At 49.4% G+C, this 25533-nt stretch overlaps 2 protein-coding genes across 8 annotated transcripts in view; both read left to right on the top strand.

Moving 5' to 3' along the window:
• The window catches only part of RAB37 (RAB37, member RAS oncogene family), a 67205-nt gene extending 50776 nt beyond the window's left edge, over positions 1 to 16429 (top strand). For 3 of the 7 annotated variants that reach the window (XM_050920854.1, XM_050920856.1, XM_050920855.1), the window contains exons 3-9: positions 7642 to 7683; positions 8365 to 8431; positions 8580 to 8632; positions 10227 to 10292; positions 11188 to 11244; positions 12562 to 12638; positions 13974 to 14448. In XM_050920854.1, the coding sequence (XP_050776811.1) occupies positions 7642 to 7683; positions 8365 to 8431; positions 8580 to 8632; positions 10227 to 10292; positions 11188 to 11244; positions 12562 to 12638; positions 13974 to 14079 (468 nt within the window). In that variant the 3' untranslated portion in view covers positions 14080 to 14448. Of the gene's footprint in view, positions 1 to 7641; positions 7684 to 8364; positions 8432 to 8579; positions 8633 to 10226; positions 10293 to 11187; positions 11245 to 12561; positions 12639 to 13973 lie in introns of those variants that run through there. The other 4 variants (XM_050920853.1, XM_050920852.1, XM_050920857.1 and 1 more) reach the window with 3 other exon arrangements.
• Positions 16430 to 22689: 6260 nt separating this feature from the next.
• Positions 22690 to 25533, top strand: part of NHERF1 (NHERF family PDZ scaffold protein 1) — a 36334-nt gene continuing 33490 nt past the window's right edge. The window contains exon 1 of the mRNA XM_050920851.1: positions 22690 to 23381. Coding sequence (XP_050776808.1) covers positions 22923 to 23381 — 459 coding nt within the window. The 5' untranslated portion in view covers positions 22690 to 22922. The remainder of the gene's footprint in view (positions 23382 to 25533) is intronic.

Below are 25533 nucleotides of genomic sequence, written 5' to 3'. Positions count from 1 at the left end.
AGATAATCATTGAATGGAAGAGGCTTCAATTAAACTGCCCTTGTGTCTTCGATTGCAGGAGCTATTGCCCGAAGAAAAGGGGCAAGCGCAGAGAGCATTATGTGATTGGCTGATGTGATCCACATGCAGGTGGGGCTGGAGCCAGTAGTGCTGCTGCAGCTATGGAGAGTATCTCTAGCATACAGTCTAGTGTATTCAGAGGGCACCAATCCCTGTAGTGTGTAGGCCCTGAAAGTACATTAGAGTCAGGGAAGCAGAAGACTCAGACCCAGTTTTTGCTGTCCTGACATGGGATCTTTTCTTATGGTCTTATATTTCTAGCCCTCCGTTTACACTTAGGGCCTGACTCTGCTCTCACTTACACTGGGGCAAATTGGGAGTTAGTCCACTGAATTAAGCCACACAGAGATTGGAGTCTGGCTCTATGAATGGAGGATATGTTCTCCCAAAGGATGAATTGTATATGACATCGGTGTGGATGGGTGTGCAGTGTGCCTGCATGGATGCCAGAGGCTTTATCAGTAGTGAAGGGTGAACCTCAGAGGTTTGAGCTAGATAAACGCCCAAACGTCTGGGCTCTTATTCCACCGTTCTGTGAACATTTGAAGCCTGCACAACTGAGCTGGACTCTAGCATGAAAGGCTTCCTGGGGAGGAGGAGGAGGATTGCCATTATTGATTTGTATGACCACAGCGCCTCTGAGGCCCAGGCCTGGTCCAGCACCCCATTGTGCTAGGCAGTGTACGAACATGGAACAAAAAGATGGTCCATGCCCCAGGATGATTACTGATCATCTGGGCCAAAAACCATCTGTTCTCCTGGAACCAGCATCTCTTGCTGTGGCTGTGCAAGGCAGAGAGGTGCAAAACTGAAGCCAGGGTTTCAGAGCGTTACCTTTACTCTTCCAGCCCTCAAATCACCTTCAGCTTCAGTGTGACGAAATGTTCCACCTGGTTCTTGTTTTACCCAGACTAGTTCACCAAGCCCTGTCTGTAATGCAGGTGTGTGCAACTGATTATTAATGCAGTGTTGTGCCCATGACATTGTGGGTCTGTGGGATCTGGGATCTCTGTGTCCTGGGATGCAGACATGTGACCTTGTGATGCTGCAGGGGGTGGTTGTGTTGGGGAAAATACAGGTGTGTGAGGAATGAAGGTACATTCTTGATGTCAGTGACTTGACATTTTAACCTCAGGGCTTTCTATATTGCCCTTGGTAGCTCTGTGCTGAATTGTTGATACAGCACCATAAGGATACATAGTGCTTTACTACACATACAAAGATGGAGAGGCAGATTCTGTCTCCTGCGTCAGCCCCTATGTGCTGCTTTGTTTTGGCCCCCAGAGCAGCCCAGAAACTGAAGCCGCCTTTTACTCCATTCCTGTGGATTGGGCCTTATTTTATTATTATTATTTATCATTTGTATTACCATCATACCTAGGAGCCCCACATGGCCCAGGAGCCCATGGTGCTAGGTGCTGTGCAAACACAGAACAAAAAGACGATCCCTGACCCAAGGAGTGTCCAGTCTAAGTGTAAGACAGGAGACAATCGATGGCTACAGACAGATGGGGCTGTACAAGTAAACCATGAAACTCTAGATTGGTTAGCATGGTGGGATATGGTCTCTGCACACCAACAGCTGAACCGTTGCTTTCTGTGGTGCTTTTCCTGGCCATGCAGCACAGTCTCTGCTCCAAAGCTAAAAACAACGTTAAGACAAGAACAAGAGGAAGAGACCCTGTTCCTGTCACTGTCCATGGCTGGGCTGGGCGAGAGCATGCATGCGGTGTTGTGTTTTCTTGCACTGTTGTGGTAGCGCTCCATGCACTGCCCTGAGGCATCAGCCAGATGCAAGCTCCCTGCGACTGAATGGAGAGCTCTACCAGGGCCTCTCTGTTTTGCATCGTGTCATTACTCTGGTGACAAGTGTTCAAGGCTAGTGTGCTCGTATTAATTACAGATGACCTGCTGCATTTAACCTGCGCATTGGATGCCTTTTTAATGCCCTCACTTCTGAGTTCCACTAGATTTTTCATCTGCAGCCAGGGGAGGGTTTGGCAGCAGCATCCCACATTGGTGCACCCTCTCCTTACCCATTCAGGGTCTGGCACCACCATGTCAATATCCGCTCTCAAGAGGTGCCCAGTCAAAGCAACCAGAGTATCCAGGGCATTCATTAGGAAGGCAGCCAGCCAATCAGAGAATGCACTGGCAAGTGACACCCACCCTGCCAGTCATAACCCCGAGTAAAAAGAGTATTCACTGATAAGAAACACCCACTCAGCCAATCAAAACAAGGTATCAGTGGCCTGGCGCCTCCAACTGTCCGCAGTATGAAAACACCCCCAGCAAGCCTGTTTGCGCACACAGGTAGGAGTCTGAGCAGGTGGAGCATGGGTCTGGATTTAATGGCACTTGCTGCTTCTTTAATATGTAGCTAGTTGATGTTTACAAGATTTCTTCTACTCTCCTTTACTGCCACCAAATGAACCCCTTAGCTGGACAGGGCCATGTAAATTCTCACCCAGGCTGAGGCTGCATTGAATTTTCCCACTGATATCTGCTTCTGTTTCTCAAGTGACTGCCTTTGGGTATGGCTACACTTACATTTGTGCAGCACTGGGAGTTACAGCTGTGCTTGTACAGCTGTGTAGGGCCAGCGCTGCAGTGTGGCCACACTGACAGCTACCAGCGCTGCAGTGTGGCCACATTTGCAGCATTTGCAGCGCTGTTGGGAGTGGTGCATTGTGGGCAGCTATCCCACAGAGCACCTCGTCCCATTTTGGCGCTGTGGCTTGTGGGAAGGGGACGGAAGGGTGCGGGTCTTTCCGCTTCCTGTTCCAGCGCCCCTGGTGCTTTGCTACACATTCCAAGCCGTTTGGCGCCATTGTGAGTCTGCAGCGCGATTTCTGTTACAAATGGAGCCCGAGCTGCTGAGGACCTTGCTGATGAATGTTGCCAGCACATCACGCATGGCAGTGGAGCTATTCCTTCAGCTCCAAAGTGACAGTGAGGAGTCAGATGATGATATTGATTCGCCTGATGTGCAAGACAATAAATTGCTTGTGGCAGTAACGGACGTGCTCAGCACCGTGGAATGCCGCCTTTGGGCTCAGGAAACGAGCACTGAGTGGTGGGATCACATCGTCCTGCAAGCCTGGGATGACGAGCAGTGGCTGCAGAACTTTCGGATGAGAAAAGCCACTTTCATGGGACTGTGTGCTGAGCTCGCCCCTACCCTGCGGCGCAGGGACACGAGATTGAGAGCTGCCCTGCCAGTGGAGAAGCGGGTGGCTATTGCAATCTGGAAGCTGGCAACTCCAGACAGCTACCGATCGGTGGCGAACCAGTTTGGAGTGGGAAAGTCGACCGTTGGAATAGTGTTGATGCAAGTTTGCACGGCCATTAATCGCACCCTGCTAAGAAGAACCGTGACTCTGGGGAACGTGCAGGACATTGTGGTTGGCTTTGCACAAATGGGTTTCCCTAACTGTGGAGGGGCAATAGATGGGACGCATATTCCTATTCTGGCACCACCCCATCTGGCATCAGAGTACATTAATCGCAAGGGGTATTTCTCTGTGGTTCTCCAAGTGCTTGTGGATCACCGTGGGCATTTCACTGACATTTACTCAGGATGGCCTGGAAAGGTGCATGATGCACGCATCTTTCGGAACAGTGCCCTGTTCAGGAAGCTGATGGCCGGGAGTTTTTTCCCAGACCGCAAGATCACAGTAGGGGACGTCAAAATGCCCATTGTGATCCTTGGAGACCCCGCTTACCCCTTAATGCCTTGGCTCATGAAACCGTATACAGGGAAGCTTGACAGGAGCAAGGACCGGTTCAACTACAGGCTGAGCCGGTGCAGAATGACTGTGGAGTGTGCTTTTGGCCGTTTAAAGGCGCCCTGGAGGTGTCTCTATGGGAAGCTAGATTTGGAGGAAAGCAGCATCTCCGCTGTTATATCCGTGTGCTGTACCCTCCATAATATTTGTGAAGGGAAGGGTGAAAGATTCAGTGAGGAATGGGCCTCCAAGGTTCGACGCCTAGAGGCTGAATTTGCACAGCCAGAGAGCAGGGCTACTAGAGAGGCCCAGCAAAGGGCTTCAAGGATTAGGGATGCCTTAAGGGAGCAATTTGAGGCTGAAAGCCAACAGTAATGTTTGGTGCCTTTGCTGTGCCCGTTTTTCCCTTGGGGTACAGTATTTATCACTTTCTGCAATAATAAAAAATGTTTTAAAAGCCATGAAATCTTTTATTCAAAATACAGTACATAAAAGGGCAGGGTGGTGGACTGTACATTCAGAGGTTTGAATATGTCCTGCTTGGATTGCTGTTCAATGCCTGCTGCACTTCAGGATTAATATGCTGCATCGTGATGGGAGTTGAGTGCATAGGGTAAGGATTGTAGTTATCAGGGCTGGTAGGTGATCGTTCAGGTGTTGGGGGCAGCTGGTGGTGGTAAGAACCAGGCTGCTGGAGAAAAAGGTGTTTTGTGCAAATACTGGGGAACAAGGGAGGGAGCTTTGGGAGGGGTGGGGGTTACCACGGTACCGATCTGCCTGCATGGCTACGAGAGACTGCATACAGTCAGTTTGGCGAACCAGGAGGCTTATCAGCTGCTTTGTACTTTTCTTGGTAGCCAATTCCTTTCTCCTGCTCTGTGTTTGTCTCCACTCATGCATTTTCTCTCTCCAGTCCTGTAGCCTCTTACTGTCTCTGTCGTACTGATTCATAACTGCTTTGATCAAATCTTCTTTTGATTTTCTAGGATTTTTCCTCAAGTTCTGTAACCTTCGGGCAGGCGGTAACAGGGCTGAATTATTCAAGGTCACTTAAAAAAACATAAATAGAAACATTTAATACAGAGGCTACATTGTTTATTATCACAGTGAAGGAGTTTGTAGACTTTTTGTAGCATCATTCCCACATACCTAACGTAGCACAGAGAGGCCATGGCAGCGAAGGCATAGGCATGTCTAGCAATGGGATGAGTATTTCTGCCGCGACTTCACCTGGGAAGGGGAACTGCCAGAGGTATGGGGTTTCTGTGCATTGGGGAAAGCAGAGGGCAGACAGTTGGGGAGCAGCAGTGGGGAAAGCAGAGGGCAGACAGTTGGGGAGCAGCAGTGGGGAAAGCTGAGGGCAGACAGTTGGGGAGCAGCGGTGGGGAAAGCAGATTGCAGATAGCTGGGGACCTGCTCTGAACAATCATCACTACATTTTCAACAGGATTTTCTACTGCCAGATATATCACTGCTGCATGTTACCTGGCAAGAGAGGGAGGGTCTTCTACAGCAATGTGGATTCCGCCCTGGACCCTATGCAGCTTGCCTGTGTGCAGCAATGATCCCCCCACCCCTCGCGGCACAGTGGTGCGGACGAGTTAGCCTGACTGGGACAAGGACCACGGTGGCTCTCCCTATAAACTTGCGCGAGCACATTGCCCACGCTCTGGCTGCAACTTTTGAAGAGATTACCGAGGCCGATTACAGAGACGTGATAGACCAAATCAATGGGCTATTCCACATTTAGGCATGCATGCAGGCAGCCATAATCCCCACCCTCCTCTCACAAAACATTTCCATCCTAAAAATAAAATCTGCTTACCGGGAACACGCTCCTCTGCTTCCTCTTCACCAACAAGTTCCAGCTGCTGCAACTGGCTAGCCTCCTCCTCGCTTGAGAAGAGCTCCTGGCTGCATGCCTCCTGGGACTCCGGGGTGTCTCCCTCCACACCAGTAGCCTCACTCTTGGCTTCCTCTACACCCTCCCCCACTTCTCCCTGCTCTGAACTCTCCATCGTGCTCCTCGGATTGGCAGTGGGGTCACACCCGAGTATGGCATCCAGCTCCTAGTACAAACGGCAGGTCGTGGGGGCAGCTCCCGAGCGGCGGTTTCCCTCATGGGCTTTGCAATAGGCACTCCGCAGCTCCTTTACATTTACCCTGCACTGCAACGTGTCCCGTTCATGGCCCCTTAGCAGCAAGGACTTTGATATCTGCCCATAGGTATCATAATTTCTATGGCTGGAGCGCAGCTGTGATTGCACAGCTTCCTCTCCCCAAACACTGATGAGGTCCTGCAGCTCGGAAGTGTTCCATGCTGGGGTTTGTTTGGGGTGTGGAGGCATGGTCAGTGATTGATTGCACTCCACACCTGGCTGAGCAAACAGGAAGGGGATTTTTGAAATTCCTGGGGTATTTAAAGGGCGGGTCACCTGAGCCCAGGGCAGTGGAGTGTGAAACGATGAGCAGAGTGGCTGAAAAGGTATGCTGGGATACCTCCTAATACCCTGGAGGCCAATAAAAGCGCTGTTGGTGTCCACACTTGATGACCAGCGCTGCATCACCAGCGCTGGAATCGCTACACCCCAGGCAGACCAGGTGTACAGCCAGTGCTGCAGCCAGGGAGTTGCAGCGCTGGCTGTGCTTTGCAAGTGTGGACACAGAGTGAGTTGCAGCGCTGTAACCCCATCACCAGCGCTGCAACTCTCCAGTGTAGCCATGGCCTTAGTCTGTTAATCTGGGGCAATCCCGGAAATAACCCAGACCAGAGCTGTGTCACTCACATGTTAGGTCCAATCCTGCAAAGTGCAAAGCACTTTCTTCAACTCCCACAGATGGCGGCAGGAACTGCGGGCAGTCAGCACCTCGCAGGTTTCAGCCCATCTGTTAGCACTTCTGCTCAGGCCCAGAGGCTCTGAGATAAAAGAAAACCAGCCAGATTGTGGCACTGGGTGTTTCAAATTCTGTGAGAGGCTGAATTTCAGATCAGTGGAGGAGAGAGGATGTTGCAGCTTGGTGTAAAGTGCCCTGCAGGGCAGGCTGGTAACAAACACCTCCTGTTAGTTTTTTGGTCCAAGCTCTGAAGAGGGGTTCAGGAGAGATGTTCTGTTAGATGTCTTCATTCCATACATTATTATTTCTGGATGTCTCTGTTTTTCTGCTTCTAATGCAATCTGTCTAAGCTATGATATTTCTAGGGTGCCCATGACCATGATGTGTGAGCAGGGATGGTGTCCCGCCTAGCCTGTTTGCCAGAAACTGGGAATGGGCTACAGGGGATGGATCACTTGATGATTACCTGTGCTGTTAATTCCCTCTGGGGCACCTGGCATTGGCCACTGTTGGCAGACAGGATACTGGGCTAGATGGACCTTTGGTCTGACCCAGTATGGCCGTTCTTATGTTCACCAGCTCCCAGTCTCTTCAGATGGATGTTTAAATTGTAGGAAAATGCATCCTTGAGGGATGCCCAAGCTGGAAGCTTTCTCCTTAGCTGTCAGTTTGAATGTATTCAGTGGGCTCACACCCTGAGTATGAACATTGAGTCGATTAACATCTATCTTTGTTAATATCCTGCCTTGCTATTTAGCTGACAGAAGAAGCTGCTGCAGAGAAAGGAGACAGACCTAGAAGAGAGTTACCTGTTACCTCCTTCTCTTTTTGTCTCCAGGCTCTGAATCCAGCATTGCATGCTCCTGCATCAATGGCGCTGGTCTATACTGAACCATGCCATAAGGTTCAAGATGCCAATGGTACTGCGGAATGCAGTATGGGGAAGCTGCAGCCCACAAAAGACCACACCCGGCGTTCCCACCATATTAAACCAGAGTGGTTTTGTTTTCTCTTACAGAATAAAGTTGTGGCAGTGGATGGTGTGAAAGTAAAATTGCAGGTGAGTCCGGTAATTGATCCTGATGCAGCATGTGCAGTTAATACTTGAGGGTGTCTGTACAGATAGGCGGCGGCTCGATGGCTTTTATCTATTCTTTGCCATGTGTACACACTCCTTAATAAGGGTTAGGGGGAGGGGAAAGGAAGCCGATCTGTTATCTCCCAGCTGAATTCTTGCAGCGACCGTGCACAGCCAGCCAGCGTTTGATAGCTATTAATATTGACATTTCTCAGGGAGAGGTGAGCCACTGGGGCAAAGACTTTTCTAGGTGTGATGTGGTACGTGATATGCTATATGTACACACTATACAACACCTGTAAAACCACCTCTTCATAAAGATCAGGGACAAAGGCTTAGTTTTTACCGACCTTTCATGCATTTGCCCTATATAACTTTGGCAACTCGCAGCCTGAACTCTGGCTTGGGACCTCATATATCATTTCAATCCAGAGCTCCGAATCTCTTTCAGACTTGTTTTTATAACCTGGAAATCCCCTCCTACACAAGGAGCAGCATAGACAAGCAGTGGGTCCCTGAATACTTGCACTGACTCTGGGGTCTTGGTTCATTACCTTCTGTTACATCCAGATGCCAACGCTCCCCTGGGATTGGAGAGCTGGGAATGAGATGAGTGGCAGTGGGGTTTCTCCCTTGGTTTTCATCGGGGCTGTTTCTTTGCAGATCTGGGACACGGCAGGGCAGGAGCGATTTCGTAGTGTGACCCACGCCTACTACAGAGATGCCCAGGGTAGGTTCTCAGGCGGGTTTGTGGTTTTCCCGATTCGGGGTCAGATGAGAACCGGAATCCAAAGATGTAGTGGAGCTGTTCTTGCCACTAATACCCAGGAACAGCATCCTCATTAAACCCCTGCTTTGTCTCTCTTCTTTTCTTCCAGCTTTGCTCCTCTTTTATGACATCACCAGCAAAATGTCCTTTGACAATATTCGGGTCAGTATCTATCCCCTTGGACCTCACTGGCACAATCGTTAACTCCTAAACCATCAGAGAGGGGCAGCAGAGTCTCCTCAGCCCCTTATTCCTCAATGTCTGGACTCTGCACACCCAGATAGCTTTCTAACTGCTTGAGAGAAAGCCTCCTAGACCCAGTGCAGGAGGCTATGTTTGGCTTTAAACACATTACACCTCAACTCACAAGCATGGAACTCTCCTTCCAGAACCATCTAATCCAGCAACTCTATCCCCAGTGCAGTGTACCCCTAGCACCATAGGCACACGTCCCTGTGTCTTCACCCATCCCTCTATGTAGCTGGCTTTCCTGTGGGATGAGAGGACCTGAGTCCCAGGGGAAAGAGCTGAAGCATTGTCAAAGCTCTGGCAGACTGATGTAATGGGAGGACCTGTCCTGATTCTTGGCAGCTAGCAATGCAGAACGGCCACTTCCCTGCCTGTTCAGTTTTCTCTGTGTTACGATGCAATGAGCGACCTTTGCCTTAGTCACAGCAGGCATAGGGGAATAGTTGTACTCTGGGTCCAGAACCTGGAATACAGAACCCAATACTGCAGAAAGTTGAATACCTTAGGCTCTCCTTGAAACCAGTGGGGCATTCTTATCGTGGGTCATCAGCACTGAAAGCAGAGCCTCTGCTAATTGAACTGAAGGAGAAACTCTGTTAGCTGGCAACTGTAGTAGACTATTATCCTCTCCAAGCTATCACATCAGTGATGCAGCGGCATTGAATGCTGATAACATGAGTTGTTAAGTCAGATGGGTTTGGAAGAATTGTTTGGTGCTACACCGTATTGAAAGCCATGTACAATCAATGGGCACCGAAGGTAGCTGGCACCATACTAAATCAGGGACCCAAAGGGAGGCTGCCTCTGAATCTCGCCGCTTGGCAGACAGCATCTTGAGGCACAGAACTGGGCGCATGATGGTGCAGGCTGACAGACTCTACTGGACACTGAGGTGCAGGGACAAAGCATTGACTAAGGTGCCCAGAGAGGAGAGCCAGATGGGAATTTTTTGATGAAACATATTTTCCATCAGAAAATGGAGATTAGTCAAAACCGAAACGTTTCGTGGAGAGAGATCAGTTTGACAACACTGTTGTTGAGAAGGTTTCTCTGGTCCTGGATGGAATTGCTGGTGGAGAGGGAGAGAAAGACAGTGCACCACCCCAGAATAGAAATAGCCCCATGATTCAGATAATCCCCAGGAATGTGGCCAACCCAGGTTTTAGTCTCTGCCCCGAATCAGGTCAAGCAGGGATCTCTTTCTTTCTCTGTTTTGTTCCATGAAAAATGTTGAAAGGGCTCAGTTTCTTTCCACATCAGAACAAAAGCAGATTTCGAATCCTTGAATTTTTTCACCAGCCATTGTTTGTGTGTCCCAGAGACCGTTGGGCATAAGTGCTCCAAAACTACATGGAAATAGCAGACCATGTTCCACCCCTTTAATCTGGACTGGCTGTTGTTATGCAGGGGCCTTCCTGTCTCTCCCCACACACTTACAGTTGCATATAAACCTGCTTGTCTCTGCTGTTCATCTTTAATACCCCGTGACCCTCTTCCTCTCTTGCAGGCCTGGCTCACAGAGATACACGAATATGCCCAAAAGGATGTGGTCATTATGTTGTTAGGCAATAAGGTGAGTGTCGCTTCCTGGTGGGTGACTGAGAGATGTGCTCACGTACAGCTACTCTCCTTCTCTGTTTTGTGCTGTCTCCCCCCACCTCAGACTGAGGACACCCCAAATCGGTACAGACGTGGCTCTGAGGCTCCCCCTCTTCATTCAGTGACACCATCTCATGGGGTGCTTTGCCTGCCCCATTATGGAAGAACATGATCCCCAACCACTGCTGATCCATATCAGCTCTGACCGTGCAGGGCAGCATTCAAGCCTCTCCATTTTCCAACTTCATCACCCTTTGTGGCCTTGTCTGTTTTTCCTCAAACCCTATCTACCAAGGTACCAGACAAAAAACTCAGCCACTCCTTGATTTGTCCAGTAGGCATGGAGGGAAGTTCAAGAAACTCTGATATCCCACAGACAGCGTCACCACCAGGGCTCAAACCCTGGGTTCCACTGTTTCAGGGACCTACAGTGGATGTGACTCGCTGCCCCAAACCCAGAACCAGGCTACATTTTAAATTCTGTAATTCCTTAAATTGGTTCTGTGATAACACTTCGCCTATACAGAGCACTCTTCTTCCAACCTTAATTATCCTCCGAGGTCCCAGAGCGAGCCCATGTCAGTGCTAGGAACAGAATCCATGAGCTCTGAGGTCCCACTGCTGTGCCCATGTCCCTCCCTGTGACATTAATCTGGGTTTGGAACTTTCCTAAGAGAACATAGTGAGCGGTTTAAATGCTGCAAAATGACTCTTGGGTGCGTCCATGCCCATTTCTGCCAGCAGAGGGAAGCCCAAGTCTGAGTCTTCAGCAAGTGAAGCCTAGGGCTTGGTGGCTCCCTGATGGCCTGCTGCAAGGCTGATCTGTGAGTCTCTGTGCCACTCCAGTAATGATTTCCCTTTGTTTACAGGCTGATGTGAGCAGCGGGAGAGTCATCAAGATGGAGGATGGAGAGTCGCTAGCCAGGGTGAGCCGCCCCAGGGTTTTGCAGGGTGTCTGTCATCCCTGAAGGTATCTGGTCCCTCCCTTCATCATCCTCAGCCCCATGTAGACTATGATCTCCTTTGCTGTGTGGGACAGACCTTAACTAGGCTACTCCCTGGGATCACAGAGCTGTTTCTCTGAGCCAATCATCCATCTATCACCTCAATTCATCCAGCTCTTACACCACTTTCAGATTTACATGTACTCTGGGCTGTGCTTAATTTGTGCCAGGGCTTGCCAGGGCTGAGCCCCGGCCCCTCTGGGCCTGGCAGGTCGGAGCCCCGGAGCCTCTGGTTTTGCTGCATCAGTTATGAATGTAAAAAAATTGCTTGAGCCCTGGCCCCTCTTTCATTACAAATTAAGCACTGATTTTGGGACTGTGTCTGGACTGAAGGGATGAAAGTGAGAGAGGTCAGAGGTAGGGGAAAGCTAGATGGGGTGGGAGGGTAAGGAGGGTTATGAGATGCAGGAGGTTGAGGGCTGAAGATAGCATGGGGGGGAGCAATTGAACTGCAGTGTGAGGGAGGGTCCTGGGAGGGCTGCATTGGTGGGAGTGGTGATAAGAATTGGAGCAGTGTGCAGTACAAGGATGCACCCCTCAGCCTGCCAAGGTATGTGAGAGACCATTAATCCATCTGCTCAGTGGGATGGACAGAACAAGGAGCAATGGTCTCAAGTTGCAGTGGGGGAGGTCTAAGTTGGATATTAGGAAACACTGTTTCACTTGGAGGGTGGTGAAGCACTGGAATGGGTTACCTGGGGAGGTGATGGAATCTCCATCCTTAGAGGTTTTTAAGGCCCGGCTTGACAGAACCCTGGCTGGGATGATTTAGTTGGCGTTGGTCCTGCTTGGAGCAGGGGGTTGGACTAGATGACCTCCTGAGGTCTCTTCCAACCCTAATCTTCTATGATTCTTCTATGATACGGTCAAATGAGGCTCCACCAAAACATTAGCTGCCTCCTCTCCAGATCCCCAGAGAGACCCCTGTTCCCCTCCCCCTTGGAGGGCCTCTGATCTGCTCTCCCCCTTCTGGAATCTTTGGTCTTCCTTCAAACCAGGCCGCCCTAGAGTAACCAGCTGTGCAAGTCTCTAGTGCTGCCCCTGATTGCTCTGCCTCAGCTTGCTGTTCCGTCTGGTGCCTCTTCTGGCCAAGGGCCCAGATCCAAGGAACTGGCTTTAATCCCCTGAGATTGGCTTTGCTAGTAGATTGACTGGAGGCATTTCAGAAGAGGCCAGGAGCTAGAGGAAGGGGTAGTAACTGGCAGTGCAGTGGCTGATGGTGCTATGCCCCCTCTGCAGGAATACGGAGTGCCTTTCATGGAGACCAGCGCCAAGACAGGCATGAACGTGGAGCTGGCATTTCTGGCCATTGCCAAGTGAGTAACTGAGGGACTGAAAGGGCAGCTTCCCAGGCCAGGGCTGCCTTCCCATACCGAGGGGCATTGATTTCACATGTGCACGTGTGCGCACAGTGTTGGGAACATGTGCCCCTAGGGGAAGGAGATGTCTTTGCCTTCAAAGGAGAAGTGTCATCTAGTGGTTAGAGCAGGGGACTAGGCACCGGGGCTCTTGGGTTCTACACACCCACTGTGTGGGCAAGCTGCTTAACTTCCTATGGCTATAAAATTGCCCTATATCAGAGTATTATTAAGCTTAACTCATCAATGTTTGTAAAGCATGCACACCTGGGCTGTCCAATGAGGGGGTCTGATGCTTTCCTTTAAAGCAGATGGCATTCGCCCAGGGCAGGGACAGGCTGCAGGTCTGCATCGGCTGCTGGTCTGCTCCAGTCCAGCACTTCCTGTGGGCAAAGTCTATAACGCTCAGACGCTTTCCTCTAGAGTGAGATAAAAAAGCGTCAGAATCCCTGAGAGCTCTTGGACCAGAGCCTCAGCTGGTATAAAGGGGCAGAGTTCTGTTGACTTTGGCTGAGGATCTAGTTCCTTGTCTCTTTTATCCCCAGATCTGCTCTCAGGCTGGGGAGCCAAGTTCTAGCCCAGAGCTAATTTTTGACAGTCAGGTCACAGGCCTGTGAATTGCCACCTAATGTTCCTGGCATGTGGGTCCAGTTCCCAGCAGCACTTCAAAAACCTCACTGCTTTCCACCGCCAACATGCCAGCTGCAGCAGGGGCCAGGGCAAAGGGGATGAAAGGGGGCTATGCTGCTGGTGGTGACTGATTCACAGAGGTACATTCGAGCTCCGCCACAAAATAGAAAGATCAAAGGCACCTTGAATGTTATCCCAGTGCTACACCATGCAGGTCCATTGCCAGCAAGTGGGATTAACCCTGTGCTAACACATCTGTCCCATCCGCAGACCCTAGCCCTCCAAGATACAATTCTTCGTAGGGTTTTGTTTCACCTTCCCCTGAGTCCATGCTGCTTCCCTGGCTGGAGCAGTATCTCCCCATCCACGTGGCTCTTGGCCTCCTGCACACTAGCTAAGACTTGGCTAGATGTGTCAGCTGACAGAGAGGGCTGGAGTGGGCTGAGGTTGTCGCCTCCATGGCACATCCATTTCCTGCTGGGGGAAGGGGCACAGGCCCAGATCTGCTCCAGGAGCTGAGCCATGTGCTCCACCCTCTCATCACCACCCCCTGGAAGAAAGGGAGGTGGAGAGCATCACATCCGCTGTTCTTCAGAGACGCACAGCTGCTTCTGCTGTGCAAGGAGTGGCTGGTGCAATGTGTCACCGCTGTGCTTCTTTCAGAGAACTCAAGCAGCGAGCTGTGCAGCAGCCGGACGAGCCCAGGTTCCAGATTCAGGAATACATAGAGTCACAGAAGAAAAAGTCCAGCTGCTGTTCCTTCATGTGAGAGAGGAGGATGGCAGGGCAGGAAGGAGGACTTGGGACACAGGGGCCTGGTATAATGCGAGAACAAGGCAGGGCTGGAGAGGAAACTGGTCATATTCCTGTCCTCAGAAGACACTCTAAAAATATTTCTAGCCATAAATTACAAATAGGAAAAAGGGCAAACCTACCCTGAGAGGGGGCCGGGTGTACATGTGGGTGTGTGTGGACGTGCATGAGCGTGGGTGGCTGTGGGGAAGTTACAACAGAAGCCAAATAAAGGCCAGTTCTGGGTTTTGCCTGACTAGAAAATCTTACGATGTGGGAGTCCAGCCTTCGAGGAGTCACTCCTGGCAGCACAGCCAAAGCCCTGCCTCTCGGGAGTGGCTTGCGTCAGCCTTGCCTGCAGAACCCAGGACCCCAGTGATCAGGACTCAGCTGGTTCGTCCTCCAAACAAGCCAGGGCCCAGTGTCTATCTGGACTGGACCAAGACAATGTTGGCAGCATATCCAGTGCCCCGTTTTCAGGACGGGACCGAGTCATCCTCAGCAACGTATCCACAACCCTGTATCTATCTGGATTGGGCCAGGTCAGCACTGCTGCACAGCCAGGATCCTGCAGCTTTCCAGTCCAGAGTCCCCACCTTTCTGACCAGTTTTCATGGTATGTCTCTGCTCTGGAGTCTCACCAGGCTGAGGGAGTCAGGGCAGCGAACAGAGCAGGAAGAACTATTTCTCACTCTCTTGCATTAGCAGGTGAAGTTTTCCTGCAGCGAATGAAATCAGCAGAAGTGTTTGCTAAAGGAAGAGGAATGGGAGACCTTTCCCCTGTGACATCTGGTCCCTCCCCTTTCCCCTCACCTCCCCCAGACCCCTGCAGCTGGGCTGTCTCATGTGCCCACCTCCTCCTGCCTCTGAGCATGTCCCAAGCAAAGGACTTGGGGTGTGCAGTGTTATTATAGTGCCTGTTATGTTGGAAGAAAGCTGCCGATTGTGGATAGTGGAGAGAAAGGAGGTCGCTATCTATTTTTCTGACTTTAAAAAGAAATGTGTCAAATCTGCTCTTATTTATATTTATCTCAGGCTAGATTGCTATTTAATCCTTTATGAGAGACCAAGTCCAGCATGGCACGGACGCGCTCTGGACCCTGCCCTGCTCCTCTTCTAAAGCATTGGCACTCGCGCTGCTAAGGTGGGGGTGAGCATGGAGCCAGTATTGCCAGCCTGTTTGGAAAAAGGCTGTGCCACTTGCTGCAGAATCCACCTCCTGGCAGCCACCAGAACAGGGGAGGTCTTATTCTGCCAGCTCAGGCCATTGCACTCCCCTGGTCGCGCTCCTACAGATGGCGCTAGGAGCTGCGCCTCTTCCTGTTGAAATAAAACTGCTGACAATTAAGGGCCTGATCCAAAGCCCGCTGATGCCTTTGACAGTCTCCCTGTTGATTTCACTGGGCTCTGGATCAAGCCCTAATTGCTGAATGACCTGGTGTTTCGTGCTCTCAAAGGCAACCCCCTGGTGCCTCTCTCCGGGCGTGTTCAAATAACCTTGAAGCTGTGACACGAATTGGTCCCAACTGCAGAACAGGAGGCTTTGCGCCTCTCTCCCCATTGCACCCCCGTAAGCCTGGGTATTGCAGCACATGTGGTGCCTTTGATTACGCAGCATTCTGAAGGCCCTGGAGCTCACCAGGGAAACACAGGGCAAAGGAACGATACGTGTCCTGCCTTCGGTTTGGTTTTCCTCAGGAGTGCTCAGGGAATTGATAACAGGGCACAGGGCCTTTGACCTCTAGGCCACCAGCTTAGCTTCAATCAGAATTCTTACTGAAGCCCAGGGAGAGATTCCCACTGGCTTGAGTGAGAGGCAGATCCAGTCAAAAGGCAGTGGACTGATGGTTACCAGCGGCTGCTGCTCTGGGGAGTGGCATGTGTGAAATGAGTCTCTGGCCGGTTCCTACGAGACGGGTGTGCACAGTACAGAAATAACCCTTGCATTTGGCACCGAGTTGCCAGCAGAGCGGCCAAGCTCCACATGGGCATGGAGAGCAAGCTCCCCTTCTACTCCCAGACATGTTGATGGGAGATAGTGGGAGAAGGCTTCTCCCCACTGCCTACACAGTAGCTCTTTTGTCAATAGTTAGAGACCGTCCGTCTGCCAAGCTCTCGAGCCAGCACTTCTACAGCTATTCTTTTTTAGAGTTTAGATTTCCTGACTGTGGCCCGGGTGTGTCACCTTTACCATGATTTTACCATTTGTCTGGTTTTCATTTTCCTTTCTCTAGTGCAAGTTGCAAACCCCTGGTGATTCCTGTGGCCCCATTCAGCAAGGCACTGAAGCACATGCTTTACGTGAGTCCGATTGACTTTGCTGAATTGGGGCCCTGAGAGTGACTGTGCATTACTCTCTCCAAGTACCTGTCTCGTCTGTGTGTGCAGCACCTGTCACATGCCTGTTGTATATAAGGGTACGGAATAATTACCCATTAGAGTTACTGGGCCAATATTTCTTTTGTCCATATGCTTAAAAAACCCACAAAGGCCGTCCCTCCAGGAACTGGAACTTATAAGGAAAGTCAATTTATCTGACCCCCTAACAGCAAAAGCTATGTCTACACTACAGACTTCTGCCAGCATAGAAATATTGGGAAGAGATGTGATCCCTGACCAGCATAGCTGTGCTGGTCAAGTTCTATAGTGTAGACACAATTATACCAGCAAAACTGTGCTTTTACCCATGTAGCTTGTTTCACTTCAGCGGTGTGGTTTCACTATACTGGTACAAAGCCCAGCCTTGCTGGTAGAGCTGTGTCCATAAGGAGCGCTTTGCTGGTATAACATACCAGTATTCCTACACCGGTACCGCACTCCTAGTGTAGACAAGGCCTAACTCACACCGAGGCCAGTAGGACCACTGGAGTGACAGAGGCTAGCAGGAATTAGCTCTAGTTGGTCACACTGCTATTATGCTCTGTCAGATGAGAACAGACTTTTGCAGGAATATTTCAGCAGCATGCGCCTCATCACAGCAGTGCCCTGTAATTATTAGTATCATCTAGGGCAGTGCCCTGACGATGCTTAATAAGCCCATGGATGGGAGGATTGACTTCACACTGAAATGCTTTAACTAATAAGTAAATGCTCCAGAGAGGAAGCACAAACATCGTTTGCCAAACCAGTGTGGGAGTTAGCCTGTAGAACAGCATGATAGAGGTATCAGGGAGATCTTTCATGATTGTGTCACTTTCTGATTTGTCCATTACTTGCATGTTGGATTTTTGATTCCTGTGGTTGAATTTGGTGCATCTTATGTACAGTTCTCCTCATCCAGTCAGTCAGAGCTTCGCACTAGCCTGAGCAGTTCTCTGGACACAGGGCCCTGCTATTAGTTTCCCCTTGACTTGAAATCTCAGGAATGTTTTCTTCACAGGGTGCAAGGCCATTACCTCCCTCTGTGCTTTGCCAGAGATGGGCATTACCAATTTCACCCTCAGCTCTACACCTGTGCCCCGCACTCAGCACAAGAAGGAAGGATCATGGGATTTAAACTTGCACCAAGTCCTCATGTTAGTCTATGTAACATGCTGCTGAGCTGTCTGAAGAGCGAGTGCAGTATCTGGGAGGCTAATTCCTGGTCCAGATTAAGGCTTTGAATCAGAGCTGAGGCGATAACACAGGAGATTTATAAACTCCCACCTATGAATGTTGTTTGCCTTTCCTTTTTGTCTATGTATATAATGCAAATCTTTCTTCCTGCCATTGTCAGGTATCAGATTAAACCCACTCTGCAAAGAACTGGTGCCTCAGACACCTCAATCAGCAAACACTTTATATCGTGCTTGCCTATGAATTTTGTGGCCTTGATCTTGACTCCTCCAAAATCAACAGGAGTTTTGCCACTAAGTTTAAAGAGAGCAGGAGCAGGCCCTATGTGTAAGTTTTAAAATCAACACTGCTGCCCCTATGCTTCATTTTGCCTTTTCTTTAGACTTGTTTCTACTGGCATCAGTGTCAAAAGTCCCATTCAATTTGATGGAACAGGGTCAAGTCCTTTGTCAACAAAATCAAAGTCACCCTAGCGTCCCATGTTATCACATTAGCCAGGATCCTAGAAAGCAACGATAGGAAAAAAAACCAAATACTTTTGTTGCCTCTCTTCTTGTTTACATAGTTCATGTATATCTGCCAGGTCATGAATGCTATGGAATGACACTGCGCTGAACCATTCCACATGGGAATCTTTGCTGTGGCAGGATCACACCCAGCAAGTCCATTCCCTGGCACACGTTCTTGAGCTTCTCTCTGTTATCAGGGTGATGCCTTTTGCCTCAGCTGTTGTTCACGGATTGTTGTTTGCAAGTTTACAGAATTAAAGCTCAGTATTTTGGAGAGTAAATGTGTCTGCCTAGTTCTTGGCATGAACAATTTCCAGCTCAGATCATTAGAGAAGAGAGAAAGTGTTGCTGGGTGGGATCTGCATTGCAATATTTGCTGGGCATTAGAAAAGTAGGGTGTACAATGCAAGCCCTGGAATCTCTAGTGTGCGTTTGCCTGGCCCCCATGATTTCACTGCACATTTCAGAGTCCAAAGGCGACTGGGAAGAGTAAACATGGTCTGTTAAATTAAAACCAACCTCCTCCCCCTGCTGGTCTCATGGTGCCGAGTCTAGCATTCCCCAAATACCTTTGTCTTCCCACCAATGGAATTGCTTCTGTAGCTAGGCTGATGCTTGCAGAAAAAAAGAAAAAGAAAAAAAAGAAAGAAGAGAGAGTTGGTTGACATTTTTTCTTTTTAATTCTTTTCTGTTTTGCAATCTAAATTTTTATCTTTCTTAACCTAATAAGCAGCTGCTGGAAAGAAGGGAAACAAACAAACAAACCCTGACTGGGAAGAGACCAGGGAAGTGAAGACACCAATCAGCAAAATAAACATTGGTTCAGAAAGCTGACACATTCTGCTTTATCATTCAGTTCCTGAATTGCAGGGTATATGGTGGGTTTCTTTCCTTCGCTCTGGTGATTTTCATCTCCCTCTCTCTGCACAGTGCTAAAGCCATCCCTTCCACCACTGACTTGTATTTCCTGGCTTATAAAAATATTCCTGAAAAGCACATTTTTTGCTTGGAGAATACATCAGCTTGCACTACTTTTCAGGGAGAGGACATGTATCATGCTTGCAAAGCATGTGTTATATTTCCCTCTTGTGGCTGGGCCTCTTCTTTGATAGCCCACTGCTGCTGCCGCCAGTTAATAGTTACTCTTCTAGCTGTGGAGGTCCATTCTATAGCATTGACAGTCCTAGGTTTAAACCCTGCTGATAACCCTTAAGGAGGTAATTACAGATGTGCTTCCCAAGCCTCCTCCTAAGGCCTTTATTTCCACTCTGCAAGTTACTCAGTGCTTCATGAAGGCTCGCCTTAGAACTAAATTGGTTCTTCAGTTGCCTACCTGCCTTGTATAGTGAAATGATATGAAAGGTGACCCACTTCCTTAAGGACATTCATCCTGCTTCAATTTTAACTAGAAGTGGTAGGGCACGAAGTCCGCTTTGCTGGAGTTCCCAGGTGACATTGTCAGCTCTGTGTTGCTGTGATTCTGTTAAGCATCCTAGTAATTGTATAAACAAACTGCAAAAGGGTTCATTAAAGCTCCCATCTATTCCACAGGAGCTTCTGTCCTTGCATTTTTAATTGTGTCCACACAGCTGAAGTTGCAGCGGTCCTTGGCTCTGCCCAGCAGATGATGATGTTCACGTATGATGAAAAAGAAAGAGGGAGACCCAGAACAAACAAAACCCTAGATTTACTTTGCATTTTAAACTCCTTTTTAAAAAAACTGTTAAGGGTTTTTCTGCCTCTCTATTTAGGCTCAGGGAGATTTCTGGCCAGGTCTCAGAGTAAAAGCAAAACCACCCAAGGTGCTCAAACTATTACTTGCTGCCTGTTCACTTTCAGTTTTAGCTCTGCTGCTGCTGTACATGTAGTATCTTCTGATAGGGCCTGGAGGAGGGGATGGGGCATGCACCATCACCAGAACAGTACACCGCACTACACACAACTGGTGTCAAATGCACAAAGTAAACATAAGGGGGAGAAATGTCTAATTTGACTGTTGGGTACAGTGATCATAGGGGTTACAAGTTATAATAATAATTGCAGCATTTTCAGATCTGAATGGGATTTTTCAAGTTGATTGTGTCCCTTCAAATGTCCTCTTTTAAAATGTTAGACTCAAATAAATATGAAATAATGGGCAGGCAAAGACACCAGGAGGGAGGATGCTGAGAACTGCTGTGGTCCACTACATCAAGATTTCTGCATTCCATTACCTTCTCAGTCAATGAGAGAGGAATTGAAGTCTAATGGGACGTCGTGAGCAAGGACACTCCATATTAGATTCCTAAATGTATGTCCCGAGTAATGTAGTCTCTTGAGTAACGGAAAGCTGCTGCTCCCCTTTCGCCTACAAAATAAAGCTGTTGCTTCATCCAGCTCCCAGACTCAGTGTTATCCTTAGTGTTGACCAAAAAGATGATGTTGGGTTCCTAAAGGGCCTCTCATGACGCTATTTGGAGTGGGTTTGACTTACAGCACTAACCTTAGGCAGCCCACAAAGTTTTGCTATTTCCATAAAGCCATGTAATAGATGAACAAAGTCCAATTAGCAGAGTTGCAAAGGGAAACTCAGGGGAAACGGATCTGGAATTTGGAGAGAAGGAGAGAAGTTTTTTTCAAGAAGAAAACAGCACAAGGCTAACGATCCCAGCCTCATCTGGGTGCTCCAAAGAAAAGAACCTCTCCCCCACCACCCCAGCTTGTGTAATTGCACCTATACAACCTTTACCAAAGGGGGGAAAAGTCCAGCACCATGTCTGTAAAGCTGCCAGTCCACATGCAGAAACAGACTAGTGCCCTCAAAGTCCATGGTGTAAGTTCATCTTCTCTCCCTTCCTCTCCATCTAATTTGACTAAGGAATCTAGCATCTGATATTGTTTCAGCTTATGTGATTCCTGTTGCTATAGTAAAACACAAGTTCAATTGCTTCTGGAGGCCTAGGTTCAAATCTGCCAAAGGCAGCAATTTCAGTGACTTTGGTGCCATCAGTCATCAATGAGGGATATTAGGCCATGTCAAAATGAAGACACCATTGAGAGGACAGGAATAATAAGAGTGTTATAGCGTAGGTTTGGGATGCAATGGACGAGCTGTGTGTGTCCTTTAGCTGGACAAAGAGATGTGTTGGGGGTCAGCACTGGGACAAATCAGGACTGCTTCCTGGGTGAGCCATTTTGTTCATGAAAATGTTCACAGATCCCACGAATGTCATTAATTTAAGCATGGCTGATGCTTTCTCCAGGAATTCATGCCTGATGCTTGTTACTCATTGTTCTCCTATTCAAAAAAATGCAGTTATGCAATCAGAGAGCAGAAACAATGCCATGTGACTGAAACAGCCTACCTCCCCCCCCCCCCGACAGTAATTAGTCAAAGACAGAACGAAAGCAGGTAGTTCGGGAACAGCCCATGGGACTGAAAGTTGCTCAGAGGCCTGGTCCACACTACGCTGTTAAACCGATTTTAACAGCATTAAATCGATTTAACGCTGCACCCGTCCACACTACACTGCTCTTTATATCGATTTAAAGGGCTCTTTAAATCGATTTCTGTACTCCTACAAAACGAGGAGTAACGCTAAAATCGATATTGCTATATCGATTTAGGGTTAGTGTGGACGCAAATCGACGTTATTGGCCTCATTCTTTTACAGTAGCTACCCACAGTGCACCGCTCCAGAAACCGACGCTAGCCTCGGACCACGGACGCACACCACCGAATTAATATGCCTAGTGTGGACGCGCACAATCGACTTTATAATATCTGTTTTATAAAATCGGTTTAAGCTAATTCAAATTTATCCTGTAGTGTAGACGTACCTAGAGAAACGATTCTGTGAACTGGAGTAATGAATATTTTAGTAGGAACCAGGAGCTGTTCAAGAGTATTCTGAAACCGAAACGGGGGCTACACTTGCACTTCATATGATTAGCAAGGAGTAATTCAAGCAGTTCCTAATGTGAAGCCCATAACTCCCAAGCATCGAGGTCACCACCACAGTCAGATCCAGAACTACTTGTACTGAACAGATTCCGATGCTGCAGAAGCTGTTCGGAGAAGGTCACTTCTGAGCTGTCAGTGAGCAGCCTGGGGTGTGTCATTGAAAAAGGAGGATGAGTCAGCCGAGCCTGTCTCATAGTGAGGCTGAAGGGAGGGTGACTCAAGTTGCCCCCCGCCTGCTCCTCTTAGACTCGCTGTCTCTGAGGAAAGGAAGTTCCCAGCCCTACAGAATCTTCACTCTTGCTACTTTGTGACACTTCTGCTTCCGGAGAACTTTCCTTGCAGGCGGGAGGCTCAGCAGCCAGCCAAGACGTTACGAGTGGAGCCAGGCTATTTCCTCCTATTTGCATAATCCCGCCTACTCGAGGCTTGGATTCACCCCCGGGCTTCATAGGCAGCGTCATCTCTCCTAAGCGCCTCCCCCGCCTAACTCCGATTGGTCCGGGGTCTCGCCATCGCCCCCCCGAGCCCGCCCCCTGCTATAAAGGGCGGTGACTGGCGCTGGAACGCGCGGACAGAGAGCAGGGCGGCGATTGGTGCGGCAGGTTTATTACGTAGCGGGCAGCGGCGCTCTGTCTCCTGGTGCGCGGTCCCCCCGCGGGACCCCTCGTGCGAGACTCCGCCCCGGGGACACCTGCTGCGGAGAGCCGGCGCTGGAGCGATCTGTCCGGCTCCTCGCGGGGGTGCAGCGGGTTCGCGCTCCCAGGGTCGCTGCCTCTCGGAGCCGCCGATCTCTTTCCACCCTCCCCCGGGAACATGAGTGACGGGGCGGGGAGCGAGCGGCAGTTGCTGCCCCGGCTCTGCCGCCTGGAGAAGGGGCCGAACGGCTACGGCTTCCACCTGCACGGGGAGAAGGGCAAGGTGGGCCAGTTCATCCGGCTGGTGGAGCCCGACTCCCCGGCCCAGACGTCGGGGCTGCGGCCCGGGGACCGGCTGGTGGAGGTGAACGGCGAGAACGTGGAGAAGGAGAGTCACCAGCAGGTGGTGAGCCGCATCCGAGCCGCCCTGGGTGCCGTGCGCCTGCTGGTGGTGGACCCGGAGACGGACGAGCAGCTGCAGAAGCTGGGCGTCCAGTGCCGGGAGGAGATGATCCACGGGCTGCCCGCCGGGGGGCCGGAGAAACTGGAGGAGAAAAGTAACGAGGAACCGCAGGAGGCACCGAGGGAGCAGGTGGAGAGGCCAGGCGGGGAGGAGAAGAGTCACCCTGCGGAGCGGGTAAATCTAGGTCATTCCCGGGGAGGGGAGGGCGAGCCCTCGGGGATCATGGCCAACTGCGGGCAGGGAGAGAACAGCAAGCTGCAGGTACTGGGGAGAAGGGAGTGAGGGAGACCTGGGAGCGGGGAGCAGGGCTTAGACAGAAGAGGGAAAAGTTCCGACAAGTTTGGGACCAAGGGGGGCAGTGAATGTCTGGGTGAATGTAACTGACTCTGGTGGTCCCTGAAATACCCTACAGCGTTTCTGTGCAGAGGCTGGCTCAATGCGCTGGCACATTCAGGCCCTCTGCTGATTGTTCTTGTAGCTGGGGATAACTCCATCCTCACCTTTCATAATCAAAGGTGAGGAAGTCCTTTCTCTTCTGCTGTGTACCAGCTGAATGTAGAGCTGGCACCTATCTGCCATGGCAGGATTGTCTGGCTGCTCTCTGCTGGGGGAGAGAACTTGGGGTGGAGGGGATGACTCTGGGTGGCTAGGTGGTGCCATCTGTGCATGCTCTGGGAATTTCCATATTAGATTCTAGCATCTCTATATCCCCCTGTCTGCCAGGCCTAGTCTCTGTTGTCCTGTGCTGGAAGGAGACCCAGGTATCATTCTGTACTGTAGTGTGAAGAGCAGTGTGTGGCTTAACGGGGCAAATGTCTTCTGTTTTTAAAAGTTCCCTGACCTGTCTTACTGGTAGTGAGAGACTTCTATGGAGTTTGATTTTAATGCAGGAACCACTCTAAACTGTTTCATTTCTTTCAGCTTGGATAAACTGGTCAATCTCATTTTAGCTTCTCCTTGCTAGTCAATGTCACTTTCTGGTTCTCTTGCACTAACAAAATGCAGCTGTAGTTGGGTTGCAAATGCTGCAAGGAAATGACTGTGGTGTGTGGGGGTGAGATAATACTAACATTCGTGTTACCATGAAAATTAGTTCTGTGGTTGGTTGGTTTAAAAAAGCCTCTCAAACTTTAATTTTAGCCCATGTTTTAACTCGAGTGCCCCTTTTAGAGAGCTGCCATCAGCTCGGACTCTAGCCTGTTAAATAACACTAATAATCTCAGGTACACCCATCTGCCCATAAAGCTGCTTTTGTGTAGCTTTTACAATCACGTTTTCCAATTTTTTGTTAAATGCACCACCTCCTGTTGGGAAAGCAGAGGTAGACATGTAAATAAAGGGAAAATGAGAGAGAGAAAGAAGTGAGGGAGGCAGAGGAATCCAGGCCAGATACCTTCCTCTAGTTTCTTTAGGTTTGAATCCCTCTCTACATCCAAAAGTTTTAGGATCCTATAGCCATATGAAAGAGTGACAGAAACAGAAGAAACTGATTATATGAGGGAACCAATGATAATGACTATTCAAAGTTATTGATGGAAATATTCTGAAGCACCTACAAGCCCCAGTCAAGGACCAGGACCCCATTGTATACAAATGCACAAAGTAAACAAACTGGAAAAATGTAGAAACTTTCTCTATCCACAATTAATACCCTTAAATGTGTTACTTGTTTTACCTGTGATGATTACTTTTCACAGAAGAGTGTCTTTTGTTTGTCTCATTTAGGCATCTCCTGCTCATTAGTAACCCCTGGGCCTCCATCTTGCCATGTTGATGTAGTTGGGATGTTTGAAATAATGTTACTTCTCAAAAGACTCCACTTTCTTTGCAAGTGTTGCTGTGAGGGTGGTATAGTTACTCCTAAAGATACAGATGTGGGTCATGGTTGAACCACATAGGGGAGGGATATTGCCTTCTCAGTGCTTATGGGACTAAAGTTCCACCAATGCATGTCTCAATATGAGATTGAATGCTTCTCCCTCTCGTTCATATTGTGTAGTGCCTAGCTGGTGAGGAGGGAAGAGATGAGAGCCTGTGTTAAGTTGAGATGGGTCACAGAGTAAGTGTCTAGGGCCTTTTAACTTTGGGGCACATGTGTAGCTGAGGATCTGGTTCTTAAAACCCTGTGGACTTCATGCCTGCCTGCTGCACTCCTCAGAAAGAACCAGTGGCTGGTGGCTAGTTAGGAGGTGGTGGAAAACTAGTAGAACTGTGTTGTCCTCCCAGTTCTTCTCTGTTGTGATGCACATTTTTAAAGAAACAAAACCAAACACCACAACTCCCAAAAAACCTCGACAATGGTCAGGCTGCTGGTGTGCTGTGATCA

This window comes from Gopherus flavomarginatus, chromosome 12, assembly GCF_025201925.1.
Source record: "Gopherus flavomarginatus isolate rGopFla2 chromosome 12, rGopFla2.mat.asm, whole genome shotgun sequence".
NCBI lineage: Eukaryota > Metazoa > Chordata > Testudines > Testudinidae > Gopherus > Gopherus flavomarginatus.
This window is presented reverse-complemented; position numbering and strand designations above follow the sequence as displayed.